This window comes from Nannospalax galili, unplaced genomic scaffold (assembly GCF_000622305.1).
Source record: "Nannospalax galili isolate Female #2095 unplaced genomic scaffold, S.galili_v1.0 scaffold891, whole genome shotgun sequence".
Lineage (NCBI taxonomy): Eukaryota > Metazoa > Chordata > Mammalia > Rodentia > Spalacidae > Nannospalax > Nannospalax galili.
Window position 1 is genome coordinate 3,489,324 of NW_008330576.1, and position 18,312 is coordinate 3,507,635.

Here is an 18,312-nt window from a genome sequence, read left to right on the forward strand (position 1 = left end):
AAATTCAAATAATCAAAGAAGCTGCAGCTATCTTTGAAATTTCAATACCTTTATCTTTGTATTTTGAAACACGAAATTCTACATCCTACTCTGTGTTACTCATTAAAATTCATGCAAAATGTTTTTCCCATCAACTGGATAGTGAGTGGTGTGTGCACCTGAATTAAAAGACGTAACACATGGATCAGGGAATGGAGACAGAGTGGAACAGACGTTCACTACAAACCTATTAGGTACCATGTACTTTTGTCCTAAGTCTCACAGTGATGGTGAGCTTGGTCTAAGTCTCTAGTCTGACTCCGTAGCATTCCCAGATTGCACTTCCTTCCTGGCATCTATGGAAACATTGCCTAGTGTTTATTCAGTGTTCTAGTGCTCCAGGTAAGAGAGTAAACACTTCGCATGTGTTACCACATGCAGTTTCCATGGAGACCATTTAAAGTATTATCATCATCCTTGTTTTACAAATAAGAAGACTGACGCCCCATTTGGTTAAATAACTTATCCCAAATTACAAGGTTTCCGGGAGGAGGTTGGATTTGAATCCAAGCTGTGTAATACTCCAAAGCCTTCACTATTCTATATTACTATTAAGACCTCACTAAGCCAGAGGTAAGTATGCAAATCCTAGTTAGTTATGACATGTGTGACATTAATTGAACTGCTTAAATTTTCTGTTTTAGTTTTCTCAGCTTTCAAATAGTGATAATAATAGCGATCACCTCATAGAATTGCTGGACACTAGTACTTTTGAAGTACTAGGGAAAACCTTGGCATCTAATAAGAACAAGTGTTTGTTTATTAACTGCTATGGTTAAGGAATTGTACTGACTGATGACTGATAAATTATACACACAGATTTTCTATAATTTCCAAATAGCTTTTATACTTAAAACTGGATTGGGGAGCTGGGGAGATGGCTCAGCAGTTAAGAGCACTGACTGCTCTTGCAGAGGACCTGGGTTCAGTTCCCAGCACCCACATGGCAGCTAACAACCATCTGTAACTCCAGTTCCAGGGCATCTGACACCTTCTTTGGAACCTCTGTGGTTATTGTATGATATGGATGCAGTTATATACGTTCAGGCAATTAACTCATAAGATAAAAATAATAAAATATTTTTTTAAAACTAGATTGGAAATTGAGTTAGTGCTTGTCATCAATGGGAACTGCATACAGACAATCCTAAATCGTAGTCATTAACCATGTGGAGCAGCCTTTCAAAGCTTTTTGGGGAATGTGAAAAGAGTCAAACCTCCCCATTCACTCACTGATTCATTTGTCGCATTTAAAAACAAATATCCTCAGACCAGTGTTGTTGGGAGATCTTCGGACAAAGGGTAAATAAGTCCCTGTTCTGATAAGGCTTCCAGTACTGAGGTGACTATCCTTCCTTATTTGGCCCCAAAGACAGTGTGAGCATGCTGTGGGCTTTATTATCACACCTGTTCAACAAGCATTTACTGACTGCATCCCTGGTGGCAGACACTGGGGCTGTTCAGGTAAGGAAGACAAGCACCCTACCATCAAGAACTGCCTTGGCTGGGCCTTTAATCCCAGCACTTAGGAGGCAGAGGCAAGTGGATGTCTATGAGGTCAAGGCCAGCCTGGTCTACCTATTGAGTTTCAAGGACTACAGGGAGGCACTGTATCAAAAGGAAAAAAAAGAAAAAAACCAGAACGAAACAAAGCAAAGCAAAAAACATGCCTGGTTGGGGCATTGAGGAGATGGCTCAGCAGTTAAAACCACAGGCTGCCCTTGCAGAGGATCTGGATTCAGTTCCCAGCTCTCACAGGGCAGCTAGCAACAGTCTGTTCCAGGATATCTGATGCCCTCTTCTGGCCTCTGTTGGTATTGCATACATGGAACATTTACATACATGTAGGCACCATACATACACATAAAATAAAAATAAGTCAATCAGAAAATAAAATTGAAAAAAGAATATTAAAAAAAAGAAGTGCTAGGTTGAAGGATATCCTAAACAAATGACCCTTCAATTTGATAAATTACATAGCATCTTGGAGCTCAGAGGACAGGCACTTATATCTAAATGAATCATTGGGGGTTGGGGGGGTGGAAAAATTTGACTTTGAAACTCTTTTCTGTCATTGTTCAGTCAAGAAAGCAGACATTAAGCTATAGCCATATAGGGATTGGTAGCACACAAGGCAGTGACTCCACAGAGCTGTGGAGCTGGGCAAGAGTCCAGGCCATGTTACTGCCTAGATCCCAGGATCTGAAGAGAGGGACCAGGCAGAAGTGAAAAGGCCCAGAGGGTTAAAAGGTACAAAGCCAGCAGAAAGGAGCATACTCTCATGAATCACGACAGTGGCTGGAGTATGACCGTGGGAGAAGGACATGGGCAGTTCCCTTGGATTTCTTTCCACCACAGTCCAAATAGTGTCATTTTCCTATCAACATCACCAAACACGGATATGAAAAATCCTTAAGAGCAGGATTTTGCTCATGAGGGAAAGGAGGAAGGATATGGTTCTTTTCGTATCAGTGGACTTCGGTGTCCCCTCCTTTCTACCTCCAGCAGAGCAAATTTTGGGGTTCACCCACAGGTCTAGCCTGATGTTTAGACTGAGACTATGACTAGTTCAGGGCTCCATATTCTTCTGCAGCCCAAAGACTGGTATTCCTTGCCATTCCAGGATACAATAAGGGTAAGAATATCTAGGGTAAACGGCAGACTCTGGGTGCTTCACTCCCTAAAATGTGACAAGTATATAGCAACCAAAGCCAGGAAGATGGCCTCAAGTTTGAGGCCAGCCTGGGCTAAACAATGAGCCACAGGCCAGCCTGAACTTTTTTTCTTTAACTGCTACTTGGACAAGTCACAAACCTCTGTCTCCAGTGGCTGGCAACTTGCTTCCTCACCAACCAAGTGACCACCCCCTTTCATCCTCATGCAGCGCGCAGTGCCCTCAGCCTGCAGTGCAGAACAGGAACTGATGCTGGCCAGGAAACAGACACAGCTTTCTGGGTCAGAAGTTGGCTAGGAGAGGGCCCTGCCTGCCAAGTAACTTGCAATGATGTCAGAGCCCCCAGCACAACCAAAAGTCACCAGCCAGTCAAACAACAAAAGACTCAACAACAGAAAAATCCCGGAGCTGTGCTGCTGAAGCTGTTGCTTCCGCCCCCTAGCCCTTTCTTGTTAGGAAGAACAGCAGGAAGAGAGTGTCTGCTTTAAAAGGCTCCCCCCTTGTCTCCCAGGCTTCCTTTCCGCTACAAAGTGCTAAGGAGCGGGGAAGCAATCTCCGGATGAGTCCCGGGAAGTTCCTTAGGGTGCCTTTTTTGAGTTCCCTTTCAGGACTGTCAGTTCTAAATGTAAACATGTAAGGGACGGGGGACGCCAGGAAACACTGGAAGGTGGAAAGGAATATGCTTTCCTTGCGTCCTTCTCCCTTTTCACGGTAATTAACCACGCTCAAACGAAAATTAAAAGTTTGGCGGAAAACTCTTTCTTTTTCTTTAAACAGAGGCATCGTGCTTGATTCCAGCCAGTTAAAGTCCTTAGTGAAACATAATTAGGCTGTAATTAACACACATAGCCTGTTTGTAGAAATAAACTTTGGATGGAAAAAAAAAAAAAAACCCTCAGAATCCTCTGGTTCTGCCTACATGACTCTTTTATTTCATCGATGACAGTCAATTTTAAATGATGCCACTTCAAGGACATTTTTATCTGTCCCCCAACGTATTACAAGAAACACTTGCCTGTAAAACCCGCTCATTAGCCTGCAAAATTATACTGTACTGAATGGCTTTCATTCAAAGTAGAAATAAGATTTTTAGTAGGCAATTTCTGTATTTTATAAAGATAAAGCAATGTTTGATTGCCTCTTCCCAGCTGTTTTGCTTAGTGGTTATAAAGATAAATGGGGGAGGGGGACAAGGCGAGGGTGAGTTCTCAAGGATGTGCTTAAAAAAATATATCTGAGACTAGAAAACTAAGCCAGAAAGAACTTCGGGGTACCACTGTGCCCACAGCTCCAGAGGGTTTCAATGGTTTGTCCTCTGGACGTCGTGGGGGGGAAGCTGGGGGCGAAGTGAGGGAGCGCGGAAAGGAAGGAACAGGGAGGGAAGCGAAGAGGACGCCTGGCAGGCTCCAGCCGCGGCGCCGAGCTGGGGGACCCAGGCGCTGGGAGGTGCTGGAAGGAGCCGCTCCTCCAAGGTGGGAGAGCGAGGGCGCCGGAGAGCAGGACGCGGAGGCCAGCGAGGGGTCAGCGGGTCACAGCGGGCGGGGACCTCGGGGCGGCGCTGGCCCACGGTGCTCCGGCCGGCCGCGCCTCCCGCTGTCCACGCCCGGGGGTGGGACCCGCGCGGAGGAGCTGCGGATCGCGCAGGGAGCAGGCTTCCCTCCTGATGGATTGACTGGGAGATGGATCGAATTACACCATTTGCGGAGCAGCGGTTTGTTTTGCTGGCGCTGGGTCCCGCGGCTGCCGCTGCTGCAAAGGCTGGTGCTGGCGAGTTTCAGGATCTATCCGGGGAACCCAGAGCTGCGGAGAGCCGGGGACGCCTCTCTTTACAGGGTCTTTCTGTGCTTTTCCCCTCGATCCCGACAAGCTTTAATTTGGTACAGCAGCCTTCCCCATGAGGTAAGACCGTCGCTGGGAGTGCGTGATGGGGTCGGACCCAGGCCCGGAGCCCGGGGCGCAGCGTGTGTGCGGGCGCGCGTGTGTGGGCGCAGTGTCGTGTCGCCGGGGAGTCGGTCCCTTTCCGGAGCAGCTCCCCTCAGCCGAGCATCGGGCGCCAGGAGAGCTCCGGCTGGGCGGTCCCAGCTGGCCGGGGGAGGGGCAGGGGACGGCTCGGCCCTCCTCCGCCTCGCACCCCCTTAGGGACCAGAGAGAGCGGGGAGCCAGCAAAAGTTTCCTGCCAGGCAGGGCCAGCTGGGCGCTCCCCGCTCGCTGTCAGGGAGCGCCAGGGTGGCTCGCTGCGGGCCCCGGAGCCTGCAGCCCAGGCCGCCCTCCAGCCCCGGAGCCCGCAGCCCACGCGGGGCCGCTACCTGTCAGTGCGCTGGGCTCGGACCGCGGCTGACCACCCACCCGGGCCGCACTCCCCCGCAACTTTCCTTGCTTTGTTCTGCTGGAAATGGGCCTCGGAAGCTCCTAGGACAGGGTCTCCGCCAGGCGGCAAGAGCTGAGCGCCGAGATGTGTTACGTTCTCATCTCCCCATCAATTATGGATGGAAACAAATAAGGAAGAGTCAATTTTGCATGAGCCGCGTCTCCGGCGGCGAGAGGCGTCCTGCAGCCCCGAGGAGCCGCCGCTCGCGCTCGCAGCCGCACGCAGGCCATGCCCAGCACCAGGTAGGGGAAACTTCCTCACCCACCGGTGCGCCGCGGCTCCAGGCTGGAGAAACTGAGGCAGCAGCCACCCCGGGGGAATTGGGAATCGCTGCTTCCTTTGGCCTGGCGCGTCATAACTCTTAGGTCCAAGTGAAAGCTCAGTGAGGACTTGGAGGTGTGAGCTAGAACAGGGTTTGAGATTTTTTCTTATAAATCGGTTAATGGGGACGTTGCGGTCCGAGGATTGTTTACATCTAGAACTTGTCCAAACCTGAATGTCTAGGAGCTAGGGGATATTGGGGTAGAGTATTAGAGTGTAAGTTGCACCGCCAGAGGACCTGGAACTGCACTGCCAGCTCTGAGGCCACTGGTCGGTACCCAGTGTTTCAGCATTCCACGAGAGGGTCAGCATTTCACCATTGGAGATACGTTCTCAGACTTTGTAAGCAGTAATTGCACCCGATGTCTGCCAGTCAGGCAGCGTTTTTATGCTTAAATGCAACGGTGTTTTGGGTTACTCGCTTAGAAAATGTCTGGGGCAACTTCCTCTCAAAACTTCTGGCTAATACAAATTCTAAGTCTGCAGTACAAAAATATGGGTGCCTTTCCCCTTCCCTCTACTTGATATTTGGAGCAATAAATCACATTCTTTTGTTTATTTGAATACTGAGGTGCCAGGGGAACATTTCAACATTTTTCTCAATTGGTTTAGTCTCTGCTCTTTGAATAGAAGAAATACTCCATTTGAATAAATTTTTCAGCGTTTCTTCCTTGTAGTATTGTGAAATCTCAGACAACTCAGAGCAAGGGTTTAGCCGTCTTTTCGGTGCTGTAAAATAATGGGTCTTGTGCTGGTTCATTCGTGGTGTTAAAAACAAAGCCCACTCACTGTCTAGGTATCTACCTTAGGAAATTAAGTTGTCTTTAGTCGCGTTTAATGTAGTGAGTGACAGGCTCTTCTGTCAGGCTGGTACATACTACACACAAACATTTACTGTGGCATGGATACTTAGAAACTGCAGATAAGCTCTGAGATTGGGTCCATAGTGCCATGAACCTGAACATTTAAGATAAATAAACTACAGGTGAGCCATAGCTGAGTTTTGTTTTTGATAGTTAATGTCAGTGCTTTAGTTTAGGTCTCTAGAGCGTCCTCTTAGAAGACAATTAAATAGAAGACCCAAAGATTTCCAAAATGTACTGAGCAGTTTTCCACTGCCACTCTGAGTGAGGTCAACAACCCACTACCATTTCTTACTGGATCCCACAGAATATTGGTACCCGGCTGCATTTCTACTAAGAATGCTACATACATACAGTTTCTGAGGAATATTTCCCTGATGTATTCATGAAAGCGTGCCAGGAGTATTGTGATTTCTCCATCACCAGACAGCTGGTTAACTTGAGTTTGATTTAGATCTGTGGGCATTTTGCCACCCCCCCTCTTTTCTATGGTGCCCTCTAATAACACCAGCACCATCTGGTCATGTCTCCCCTGGTTTGATGGATTTCAAAGATGACTGTGACATAAACCTTAGTCCTTAGAGTGAGGGCAACTTAAAAATCCAGAGAAGTTCGTTCACTCATTTGCTGCACAGGAAGGCTCTGTCCAGTAACTGTAATTTGGGTAAGTGGGACTCAGCATCCCATGTGTTGGTTTCTATTCCTTGAAAGGCCACTGAAAAGTAGCTTGGATTCAGAGCTTTAGTTCACAAAGATGCCCGGAACTGAGGACTTACTGAGTCTGGGGAAGTTCTTCACTTCTTGCTGCTCTCTCATAATGAGCTATGGTAATTAGCTTGTCATTGTTCTTGCATGTGAGTTTCACTAAGACACAAAGAGTGAAAAATGCATCTGAAATAGGGTCATTTTTCACTCTTCTGATGCATTTTATGCAGAGCTAAGAGCCTGGCCAAATACCTAACCTTTATTAGTGCAGCCGTAGGAAGCCGTAGGAGCTTTCCCTAACATAATGCAGGATAAATTATTTTTATTTCAATTAATGGCCTTTAAGCCTGTGTATTCTAGATTCATTTCTAGAGGAAGCAAGAAGCAGTTGAGGTATGCCAACCCATCAGTGTTTATTGAGTACCTGTCATTTACAAGGAGCTGTGTTAGCCACTGATTCAACACCCTGTGGACCAGATAGACTTTTGTATGTTCAATTTGAGCAAGACTACTGAATTGTAAATCAGATCTCTCGGCAAGAAATATTAATATGTGCCTCTTTTAGAGTACATTACTCTATCCCAGAAACTTCAAAACACAATTGTCTGCCCCAAACACTCCCAGTGTGGGCCTTCCTGTCTTCAGCATAACTGGACTGTCAATGTTGTTTGTGTCCTGGGTCTGTCCTTGCAAAGAGAGATGGTATTCTCTGTGGCTTGTGTGAATGGAGACCTGGCATCAAAAGTCTAGCAAACCATTGTCTTAGGATACGTATTATTTTGTGAACAGCTGCCGACTCCAGTTGGGGGAAGGTATGTGTTCTGATTTATTCTTTTGCGGCATGGAGACACTATAGCCTGTAACTCCATTAAACACGCCATGACACTTTTCAGTTGAGGTGGCTGTGCTCGGGCTGTTTTCCTCTCAGACGCTGATGGCAACTAACCACTCAGGCTGCTTTCATTTCCCTCCAACAGGAAAACTATTAAAACTTTTTACCCCGAAAACCACGCAGAGAGTTACCAAGAGCCTTCAGATGAGTAGAGTGCAGAACCCTCATGAGATGTTCCTATTTTTCCAACTTTTCTTTTCCATCAGGCTTTGTTAACTCACCCAGATTAGCATTTTAACAACCCTGAAGTGAACTTCCGCCATTCTCTCCACTTGGACACAGTATGTAGATCATCCATCATCCTGTCCTTGGCTACAACAGGCTGCTGGCTCTACCACCATTTGGAGCTGCACAGAATCCATCCAACTGTGAATAGCACAGCTGGCTACAGCAATTTTTTCTTCCACACCACTGGCAGCATTGTCTGGCTGTGGTAAATAAAGTTAACACCCAGAACAGGAAGTTTCCATTGTTTCACAACCTTTGCCAGGCTTCATCCAGTTCTGGAAGTACACCTGCCTTAAGGCCTGCTGGTTCCCAAGGTGTGTTCCACCTAGAAGGGAGCTTTCTCCAACCGTACATCACTTAAGCAGTGATGTGCTCAGCTTGATACAATTAAGCCACCAGAACTGTAGCATTAGAAGGAGCCATTCAGATCCAACTCATCAGACATGGTCAGAATTTATTCTGTCTAAAAATGTGAAGAAAGAAATAAAGTAGCATTCAGCCTGTGACCCTAAGGGACTGGAAATTTAAAAAAAAAAAAAGAGGGGGAGGGGGCTCTTTGTGCAAATACTCTGGCCTTATCCCTTTTCACAAAGACTGTATGATGAACCTAAACAGGCTCATAACTCAAAGGGAACATGCTTCGGACCACATGTTGTTGCTTCCTTCTTTATAAGATATTGTGAGGGTAGCCATTGCTTGCTAAAGCAAGAACAACACATATTTGGTGGGTGAAGTTTTTAGGTGATTTTGCCAAACTTTCTCATTTGTTTGTTTGAAGCTTCCTAATGAAGAATACTACTTTTGCAAAGGGGAGATTATCTCATGTTTTGGTGTGAGTTAGGTAATACTTTCTCTTTTCCTAAAATTTACTAATAAACTCGACCATAAACTAGCAAGGAGTAGGACGGTCTTCATGACGGAAGAAGAGGAAGAGAGAAGAAGAAACAGAAAGCACAGTTCCCAAAGTTGAACATAGTCTGCTTATTAAATGCTAGATGCCCTGATAAGATCTCTACCTTGATTATATCGTGCAACACTCAAACGGCTGCAGAAGATAAGTTCTATAGTCACTGTTTTATAGAGAGGAAACTGAAGTCATCCAGTGAGAGCTCCTGTAGTCTGATCGTTTGACCTTGAACCCATAAACATCTCAGCCTACATTCTCTCATCATTGTGCTGAATTGCTTTGATATTTCTGACATGGTTTTTCATAAAAGAGCTACATTTGTGGAAGATATTTATATATTTTTAAATTTTTATTGAGCTTTTGTAATTTCATACAACAGTTCCTAATCAAATTTAGACGCCCTCCCCAATCCTTTCCCGCCCCGCCCCCCATCCCCCCACTGGACCTCATGTATTCTACCATACATGTTAAGTCCTATTAAGTCAAGCAGAAAGCATTTATACAGAATGCTTTACCTCTGTGGGTACGCTGTTTAACCACAACATCTCCCTCACCTAAGTGTGGTGGTTCTTTTCGGCTTGTATTCCTGTTGGCTAAGCAGTATCTCAGAACATCAGCCTCACCCACTGCTACTCTCCCTTCTGGGCTCTGGGATCACAGTGCAGTAGGTCAAATGACTATATTCACTCTCCAAAAAGTGTTCTGGGTCAGGGTGCAACTGATAGTCATTTTTTCCAGTCTTCCCAGGAGTGTTTGGGGGCCCATCAACAAAGACAGTACAGGAACAGCTCAGGTGCAGAAGGTGCATTTCAGCAGGGCACCACATAATCTTTATGTGGCTGCAGAGAGTTCTTTTACCTGTATGGCCAATTGGACACGCTGTTGAGAAACTGTCACCCATACATTAACTTTTTTTTTCCTTATTGTGCTTTTTTATCCAGAATTCCTATGGAAGAAACAACATAAAACCAAATATCCATTGCCACTATGCATAATGCCAAAATTTAAGGTTTTCAACGGAAAGGAATATAGGTTTTAAGAGTAAGAGTTCAATCTGTTGGTACATGTATAATAAGGCCTCAGGAAGATCTGCAACCACTTAGCCTGTTGTTGGAGTCTGTATTTAGCAGTAGAGTCAGGAGTTTGTTCTGGCGCCTAAAGCCAGAACAGAGGGAATTCTTAGAGAAGATACTTCTGCTCCTTAGGAGGAGACTGTCAGCAGACCAGGGAGCTAGACTCCTTAACTTGGCCTACACTGAACTTATTTCACTTGTTACCATAAGGATGCTTGGAAGATGTATGGGTCTGCAGCACTGTGTGCCTTCATCACTGAGTTCCCAGATCTCCTCCAAGTAATTGGCAGATCAAAGAAATATGTTTTTTAAAGCGATAGAAAAAGAGGTCAAAAAAAGTAGCAAAGAATGCTCCAGTTTCTGTTCCTGTCACTGCTGCCAGAAACATTTGTTCGAGGTACTTTGACCAAGTACCTACTCTGCACAAGTAGGTGCCAGCAAAGAGAGGGTTCAAAGAGGAGGTGATACCATTCCAGACCTCAAGGGTCTTGTCAAGTGCTCTAGGGAGGATGGGTAAGCAAATAACCACAATAAAATAAATAGGGTGTGTTTTAAGTGCAGAAGAAGACATACCCAGCCCTGTGGAAACTGAGAAGAGCAGAGGTTATTTCTAGCTAGGGTGGTCAGCGAAGGCTTTGTGGAGCCACTGATATTTGAGCTGGTCCTTGAACTAGGTAGAATTTGGACAGGTGGACAATGATAGGCTGTGGAGGAGGTGGTGAAAGAGAAGGCATTCCAGGCATAGAGAACAGCTTAGGTAAAGGCCCTGGGGTGGGTGGGGGTCTGGCTCAGTTGTCCACATTTGAATCCTTACCTACAACAGAGATGCATTTCAGGTGTAGAGTGGCAGTTGGCCGTGCAGACCACAAAGATATATTGAGTGTCTTGGGGCTACTGTATTTAGCTATTCAGCAGATGGCCCCACAGAGTAAGCCATCAGGGATGAGTGGGATCAATCTTGTGACAGCTCAGTAGATGCCTCCATAATCAGAAGTAAACACCCCATGTCAGCTGAGAGGAATCATGGTACACATGCGCACTGTATGGAGAACACAGCAAGGCCTTCTCCCCACAGAAGTGTTTAGCAGAACCAAACTAGATTGAGGATTCATCTTCTTTATCTTTTTTTTTATGTAAAAAGTCTTTAAACGGACGTTTTAACAACAATGGAAAAAATGCATGCATATTTTTTTGAAGGGGAGAGAAGAGAATGTAGAGTCAGGAAGTGAAGAAGAGAATAAAAACACTGGAACTCAGGTAAAGGTGAGCTAGAATATAGGTGTCATCTAGCCCGCAGCCTGAGGCTAAGGCCTGGTTAAGGTTAGCAGAGAGAGAGATGCATATGTACAGCAAATACCGTAATAAATGCATTAAGTGAGTTTTATTACACTTCAGATGTAGCTGCCCAAGGCTGGTAGACTTCAAGGAATGGCTTTAGGCTAGGGCAGCCTTTTTCTAATAGACAAAAACGACTGGGAAAATGATTACCACATCCTTTAGGAACTGAGCGCCCCTTTGTGGTTCCAAGCCCTCAGGAAGAAGTCTTCCCTCACGGTGGCCCGAGCCTCTGTTACTTCTTTCTCCCAACACTCCTGCTTTCTTTCCCTTCATGTGAAACCTCCCATCAGATGCTAGGTTGGGTATGGGTGTTCCCAAGCAATTGTTAACTCCTCGATTAACATAAATTATAATCAGCACACAGCTATGTTTAATAGTGTAGGTGATAAACTCAGAAGTTCTGTAGTGTAAATATGCTTATTAGAATACATAATATAGCAGAAATAAAATGAAAACGTCAGGGAATGATCTAGTCCATTGCTTTCCCAAGTCCTGCACCGGTGGCTCAGTTTTTCGTGGTATATTTAAGTCCCTGACTTGTTAATACTTATATGACAGTCTTAGAGAAGAATCGCTGTCAATTAAATATCAATCAGAAATTAACAAATAGTTCAATAGAGAAAAAAGTTTAAGTATGAACAAATCTAATATGGGGAACTTTTCAGGAATATACTGGTGACTTAAAGAAGAGAACCTGTTTAGTCTAGTAATTGGCCTGGTTCATGCCCAGTGGCTTGTTGGAGTGAAGGGCATGCTACTCCCTTATGCCCAGCCCAGTTGCCTCCAGACCCGATCAAAAATAAACTGCCCAGCTCAGCTAGGCTAATAATAACAGCTAGCTCTCACTGTGCAACCACCGTGTGCCATGGCACTATGCCTAGCACTTTAAATATGTTGTCTCATTTAATCCTCTCCCCGCCCCTGAGAATGTAAGACTGAGTTAGGAGCTGACATATGTGAGTTCTTACTCTGTGCCTGACACTCAAGTAAATATGCTAAATCATTTGATCAGCATTCTTTAAGACGGCTACTATTAATAATATACTCACTGTATACAGGTGGAAACTGAGGCGTGGAAGAGTAAGTGAAACACCTACTTAGTAATGGAGGAGGGAATCAGGATCCCTGAGAGGGTGTGTGTTGTGATAGATAAGGCTGTGTGATCTTGAACAAGTTACTTAACCTTTCTAAGGCTTGGTTTCACCTTATAAAAGGGAACTATGATAGTAGTACCTACCTCTGAAAATTGTTGTGAGACAGAAATGAATTAATATTTGAAGAGTAGTTATAATGGTGGTTGGCATGCAGTGAGGGCTTTAAATATATCACTGTCTGTTAGGTAAAAATAAATGCAGTCTGGCTCCTGAGCCTGTGCTTTTGGCCCTCATCCTGTGCTTTTCCCATGTGTGATTCTGTCACCACTTGTTAACTAGTACCTAGGCCTTGAAGCCAGCTCCCCAGTAGCCTCTATTCCCACCCTCCACTTGCCAGGCTGGGAAGGAGGCATGGAGATTGACCTTAGCCCTTTATGCCTACACTGAAGACCACCAACCCACAAGTCTGCTGCAGAGTCAGGATGTCTAAATCTGGTATCATCTCTTGGTTCTGTCAAAGGACAAATGCCAGTAATTGGCTTGGGTTCTGTGCTGGTGGCTCCAAGGTTAGTGAAACTTGAATAATACTATTAACATTCAAGCATGCTCCCTAGCCAACCCATGTCTCAGGCCTCAATCAGCTTTAAAATTCATCATCATACAGGTTAAAATACAGATTCCCAGATCCTTGACCTTGTGGGTCTGACCTTCTGGGTGTGGGGTGGAGCTCTGGAGGATGAATTAGTTAACAGGGACACTAGATAACTCACCATTGTGCCTTGACCACCATCTGCGGAAAGGCGCCCCAGTGTGGGCAGAGCTTCTCCAGCAGCAGCGTGCCTGCTGACCGCTTGGCATCTGGGGGAAATGCAGGTTCCCACTGCCAGCATAGTGTTGGTTGGCAAGGCCAGAGTGGACAGGCTGCTAGGCAGACCATGAGCTCTGCCTGTCGTACAGGGAGAAGTAATAACTACCAGCTTATGGTATCTCAGCTAGCTTATGAAACAGTAGAGAAAGTAACAAAATCTGCTCCAAGCTAAAGAGGCCTTTTTAAAACTCTAGTTTGTAAAAGAACTTCATAGGAAGCAGAATTATGAAAGAAAAAGGGCCTGGTTTATTTCTGCTGACTGGCCTGTATCATGTCACAAATGGAGCCCTGGGCCAGTATTCCTATCAACAGTTCTTGATTCAGTGATAAACTGAGATAAGGGTAATCAAACTTCATGCTTCAGGGCCTCAGGTGTTTGCCTGCCGCAGTCAGGGTGGACTTCTTTCCCTTGTGTTTTGCACAATTGACTAGACACATTAGAGAGAGTTTGGGGCTATGCATGGGAGAGTGAGGGCTACAGGCCCTGCTGGAAACTCCCCTGGCTCAGCTCCTATGAGAAGTGGGGAAATGGTATGTTTGCAGCCCCATCACCATTGGCTTTTATCAGTATTTTAAATTCATATTCTGTGGACCATACACATCTGTTTCTATAAGACATACAATGAGGCCACAAGCACACTGTACTTGGAAGTAGGTGCCCTGCTCCCAGCCTTGGTCAGGGTCAGAAAGCCCAGTTTCTTCATCTGTGGATGCTCTGCTGCCCCTCGAAATACAGTGAGCATCAGGTAAGACAATACACCTGAAAGTGCTTCCTAAAGACTAGACCCGTGCTGCTTAAATGTACGATGTCATTATAATATGATGAAATCATTGCCTATTGTACTCAGCAGTTTGTGAATTTACACTCTATGATAATATCATGTGCGTAATGATTGAGCTTTGAGTTCTTAATCTGTGCCAAGCACTAAAAGGTTTTATTTATGTTCTCTTGGGCTTCTGTTAGCCTGTTGGGACACCTGCTTGTTTCATTCCCATTTTGTTGAGAACACAAAATCTCCAGGAGTGTCTCCTATCACAGATTACCATAAACCAGTAGTCTAAAACAATTTGGATTTATAACTTTATGGCCTGGAGGAAGTCAGAAGTCTGAGATGGGTGTCAGTGGGGGTGAGTTAGATTCTAGGCACATGGCTGCTGGGGTGACACTCTTTCCTCCTCTTGCTTCCAATGGATCTTCATTCCGACTTGTGGCCCCTTCCTCCATCTTTGCTATGACCATCTAATCTCTGCTTCCGTAACTGCATCCCTGACTTGTCTTCTTCCCTCTTTTACATTTCAAGAAACATCATAATTACTTTGGACCTAGCATTAAGGCCCTTAACCTAGCATCCCTCTTGCAATAAGCAACCACTTATTCATAGGTTCCAGGGACCCAGGTGTGGATAGTTTTCACGGGTGGGGACATTTTCTGCCCTACTGTGGTTTAGTAGCTGTGAGCAGCACAAAGCAACAGAGTCTGACTTCAGAGCCCATGATCTCAGCCGCCGGCCACAGACCTCCACAATTTACTCAGTGGAGGGAACAGTGAAATCAGAGGGCGTGAGTGGTGAGAAGACGCTGTCGCTTTTAGAATAATCAATTAGGGGCTTTTAAATATAGTCATGGTAGTTAGCAATAATCCCAACCTTAACCAAATTGATCTTTGTGTCCTACTCTGTACTAAGCATGGTACTACATATTCATTCTTTTTTTAAATTTATTCTTTTCTGATAGTAGATACTTTTCCATTGACTGAAATTACAGGGCTCCATGAGTCCACTTGTCTTTCTCTGACCAAACTGGCTGAATGAAACAGTTGCCTTTTGGGGAAAACAGACCATTCTCAGGTCTGAGTTTTGTAGGGAAGTGTTTCAGTGGACATCTCAGCTCAGCAAGGGAGGCTGAAGAAATAGAACAGAAACAATTGTCTCGTCATTTCCTGGCTTTGGTAGTCTCTCTTGGCCAACTGGATGGGATTCCTCAAGCAAGATCCCTGTGCTCCATCTCTGAGGGTCATGACTGTCTCCAGCCTGTGAAGCCTAATGTCCCCAGAGGCCAGTCATTAAATAAGGATCCTGGTTCTCAGGTCCTCTCCTCACTTGTACCCGTGTATCTCTCTCCCTCTCTTCTCTCTTAAAGTCTATTTAGGATCAATTATAATTTTGAAGGTCAAACTATATATGTCAGGACAATTTGAAAAGAGGATTAAAAGCACAGAACCAGAAGGATGGAAATCTAGCCTTGCTAAGCTATAGCCTGAGGTCTGGGACAGACCTGTCCTTGCTGGCCCTCATTTTCTTCTTTATGTGAAGTGAGCTTGGAGGGCAACCAAGTGTCTAGATAACTCTCAAGGTTCAAGCAACAAGATTCCTTAATGCTACATTTATCTACATATCTTCTGTTCCTCGTAGTAGGCTATAATACCCTGGGGACTTAGAAGCTATGAATCCACACCGTGAATGCAGATGCAGCTACCTGCATAGCAAGACAGACACACAGACAGTCCAACTGCTCAAATTTGTTATTGTCATTTACATTTTACAGCTCTTTGCCCTTTACTTTGGGGATCACTTAAACTTCATTGCTGCTAATACAGTTTTTGGACTCAATTTTCAGAAATACATAGATAATATTTTCAGTTAGCAATAACTGCACCTCATTCAGCTCTCAGGGGTTGATATGTTACCATTGCACAATTTCTCTGTAATTTGCAGTTATCTCCCTGAAGAGCCATCCCTACTGAACATGTAGAACTGAAAGGGCAGATGAGTTTCAAAACACGGAGCCAAGCCTAACTTATTGCTTGTGACTCTTTTAGCTTGTGTTGCAGAAATTTGTAGGCTTACATCCAAAGTCAGGGAGAAAAAGAATGCCTTTCTTTATTGATTAGCAAGATCTTTTATGAAAGAGGAGCCTTGCCGCCCTTCCAAAACAAATTTTTCAACTTTGGTTGAACACAGTAGTCCCTTCTCCACAGGGGATTCATTCTGGAACACCCAGTAGATGTCTGAAACCTCCACGTACTGGACCCTATATATTCCATGCCTTTCCTTATACAAAACTATCTATAATAAGGTTTAGTGTATAAATCAGGTGCAATAAGAGATCAATAATAATAGATAATAACAAAATAGTCACTATAGCAGTGCACGTTAATAAAGTGTGCTAATGTGGTCTCTTTCAAAACATTTCACTGTATTTTTGCCTTTTCATTTAAAGGTGGCAATTTACAGCTTCTTTCATGCATATCTTAACCATCTACATCACTATTGTCCTAAGCCAAGGAAAGGGTTTCTTGGAGCAAGCACTGCGATACTGAAGCATTCTTATCAGCTCCTGAGACAGCTGCTAAGTAGCCAGTAGGCAGGTGACATGCACAGAGTGGAGTCTGGATAAAGGTAGGACTCCCAATTCCGGATGGGATGGTACCTTTGCCTTATTTCCTGTCGCTGTGATAAAATACTCCGACAAAAGCAACTTAAGGGAAAAAGGGTTTATTTGGCTCACAGTTCCAGGTTATAGTCCATCACTGGGGGGAAGTCAAAGCAGCAGAAATTTAGCGCAATTAGTTACAATTAGAACAGAGAGCGATGAATTGGTGTGTGCTCAACTCGCTCTTTCCCCTCTTTCACAGTTCAGGATCCCAGGTCCAGGGAATGGTGTCCCCAACAGTAGGCAGGTCTTCTGGCCTCATTAACATAGTTAAGATAATTCCCCATAGACATGCCCACAGGTCAACCTACTCTAGACAATTTCCTCCTGAGACTGCTTTCCTAGGTGATGTGAGATTGTGTCTCTTTGGTAATTAAAACTGAGCATCACAGACAGGGCAAGACTGAACCAGAGGGCTGAGATTGCCCATGTTGCTCAAAGATGCGTGATTCAAAACTTAGGGGTTCTTTGTCTCTGGAGTTTTCCAGTTACTGTTTTCAGACAACACCTGACCATAGGTCTTTGAAACCAGAGAAAAACAGAATCTGGATAAGAGAAGAATACTATATTTTCTTTGAAAACATGTATCTCACTTTATAAAGCAGCCTTACTAGGCACGGTAACTGTACATGTTAGTATTTAGTGCAGATATCATCGGCGATCTTGGCTCCCTGATGACAGCTCACAAGAAGGAAGCTGACTGACTCCCAGACCGCTCTGTTCCCACCATTGACTTGGCTGCCCCTTCTCACAGCTCTTCCCCCTGTCCTTAGCATTTTATCCAACTCAAAACTATGGAAATGATTATTCTACTTTCATTGCACACCATGGCTGTCAGTCCAGATTCATATTCATAAAATGGAGAACATATTCTCAAAGAGATATAAAATCAGTGAGCTGTGATACATAGGAATTGTCCCTCGCTCATGTTAGAACACTAAGGTGTTTGGCTTTTGTTGCAGTGATTAGAAACTTTGACCAAAAGTAACTTGGGGGAGGAAAGGGTTTATTTGACTTACACTGCTGTACACGGTCCACCATGGAGGGAAGCCAGGGCAGGAACTGAAGCAGAAACTATGGAGGAACACCGGTTCCTAGCTGCTCCCTCTGGCTTGCTTGGCCACGTCTCTCATATAGCCCAGGCCCATCTGCTCAGGCCCACAATGGGCTGGGCCCTCCTGCATCAATTAGCAATCAGGAAAATGCCCCACAGATATATCTACAGGCCAGTCTGATGGAGGTAGTTCCATATTGAGTTACCTATTCCCAGGTGACTCTAAATTGTGTCAAGGTGACAAAAACTGACCAGATTGGTTTTCTATTAGGAAGCTCTGGGGTGAAAATAACAGAAATCCCCATTCAAAGGTGTGTTTAAGCAATTATGACCCCATTAAATCACGTTATAAGAAGTCCTACTAAGATGTGGTGGCTTCAAGATTGACTAATTCTTTAGCTAAATAAAGTCATCAAAGACTTGCTTGTTTTCCATAGTCTTTTCTACCATCCTTGG

The 18,312-nt window shown here is 44.8% G+C and overlaps 1 protein-coding gene across 9 annotated transcripts in view; it reads left to right on the top strand.

Annotated features, from left to right (window-relative positions):
* The first annotated feature begins 4,199 nt into the window (after positions 1-4,199).
* Sema6d (semaphorin 6D) overlaps positions 4,200-18,312 on the top strand; it is a 56,797-nt gene continuing 42,684 nt past the window's right edge. For 8 of the 9 annotated variants that reach the window (XM_017802331.2, XM_017802332.2, XM_017802337.2 and 5 more), the window contains exon 1: positions 4,868-5,323. In XM_017802331.2, coding sequence (XP_017657820.1) covers positions 5,231-5,323 — 93 coding nt within the window. In that variant the 5' untranslated portion in view covers positions 4,868-5,230. Of the gene's footprint in view, positions 4,613-4,867; positions 5,324-18,312 lie in introns of those variants that run through there. The other variant, XM_017802336.2, reaches the window with a different exon arrangement.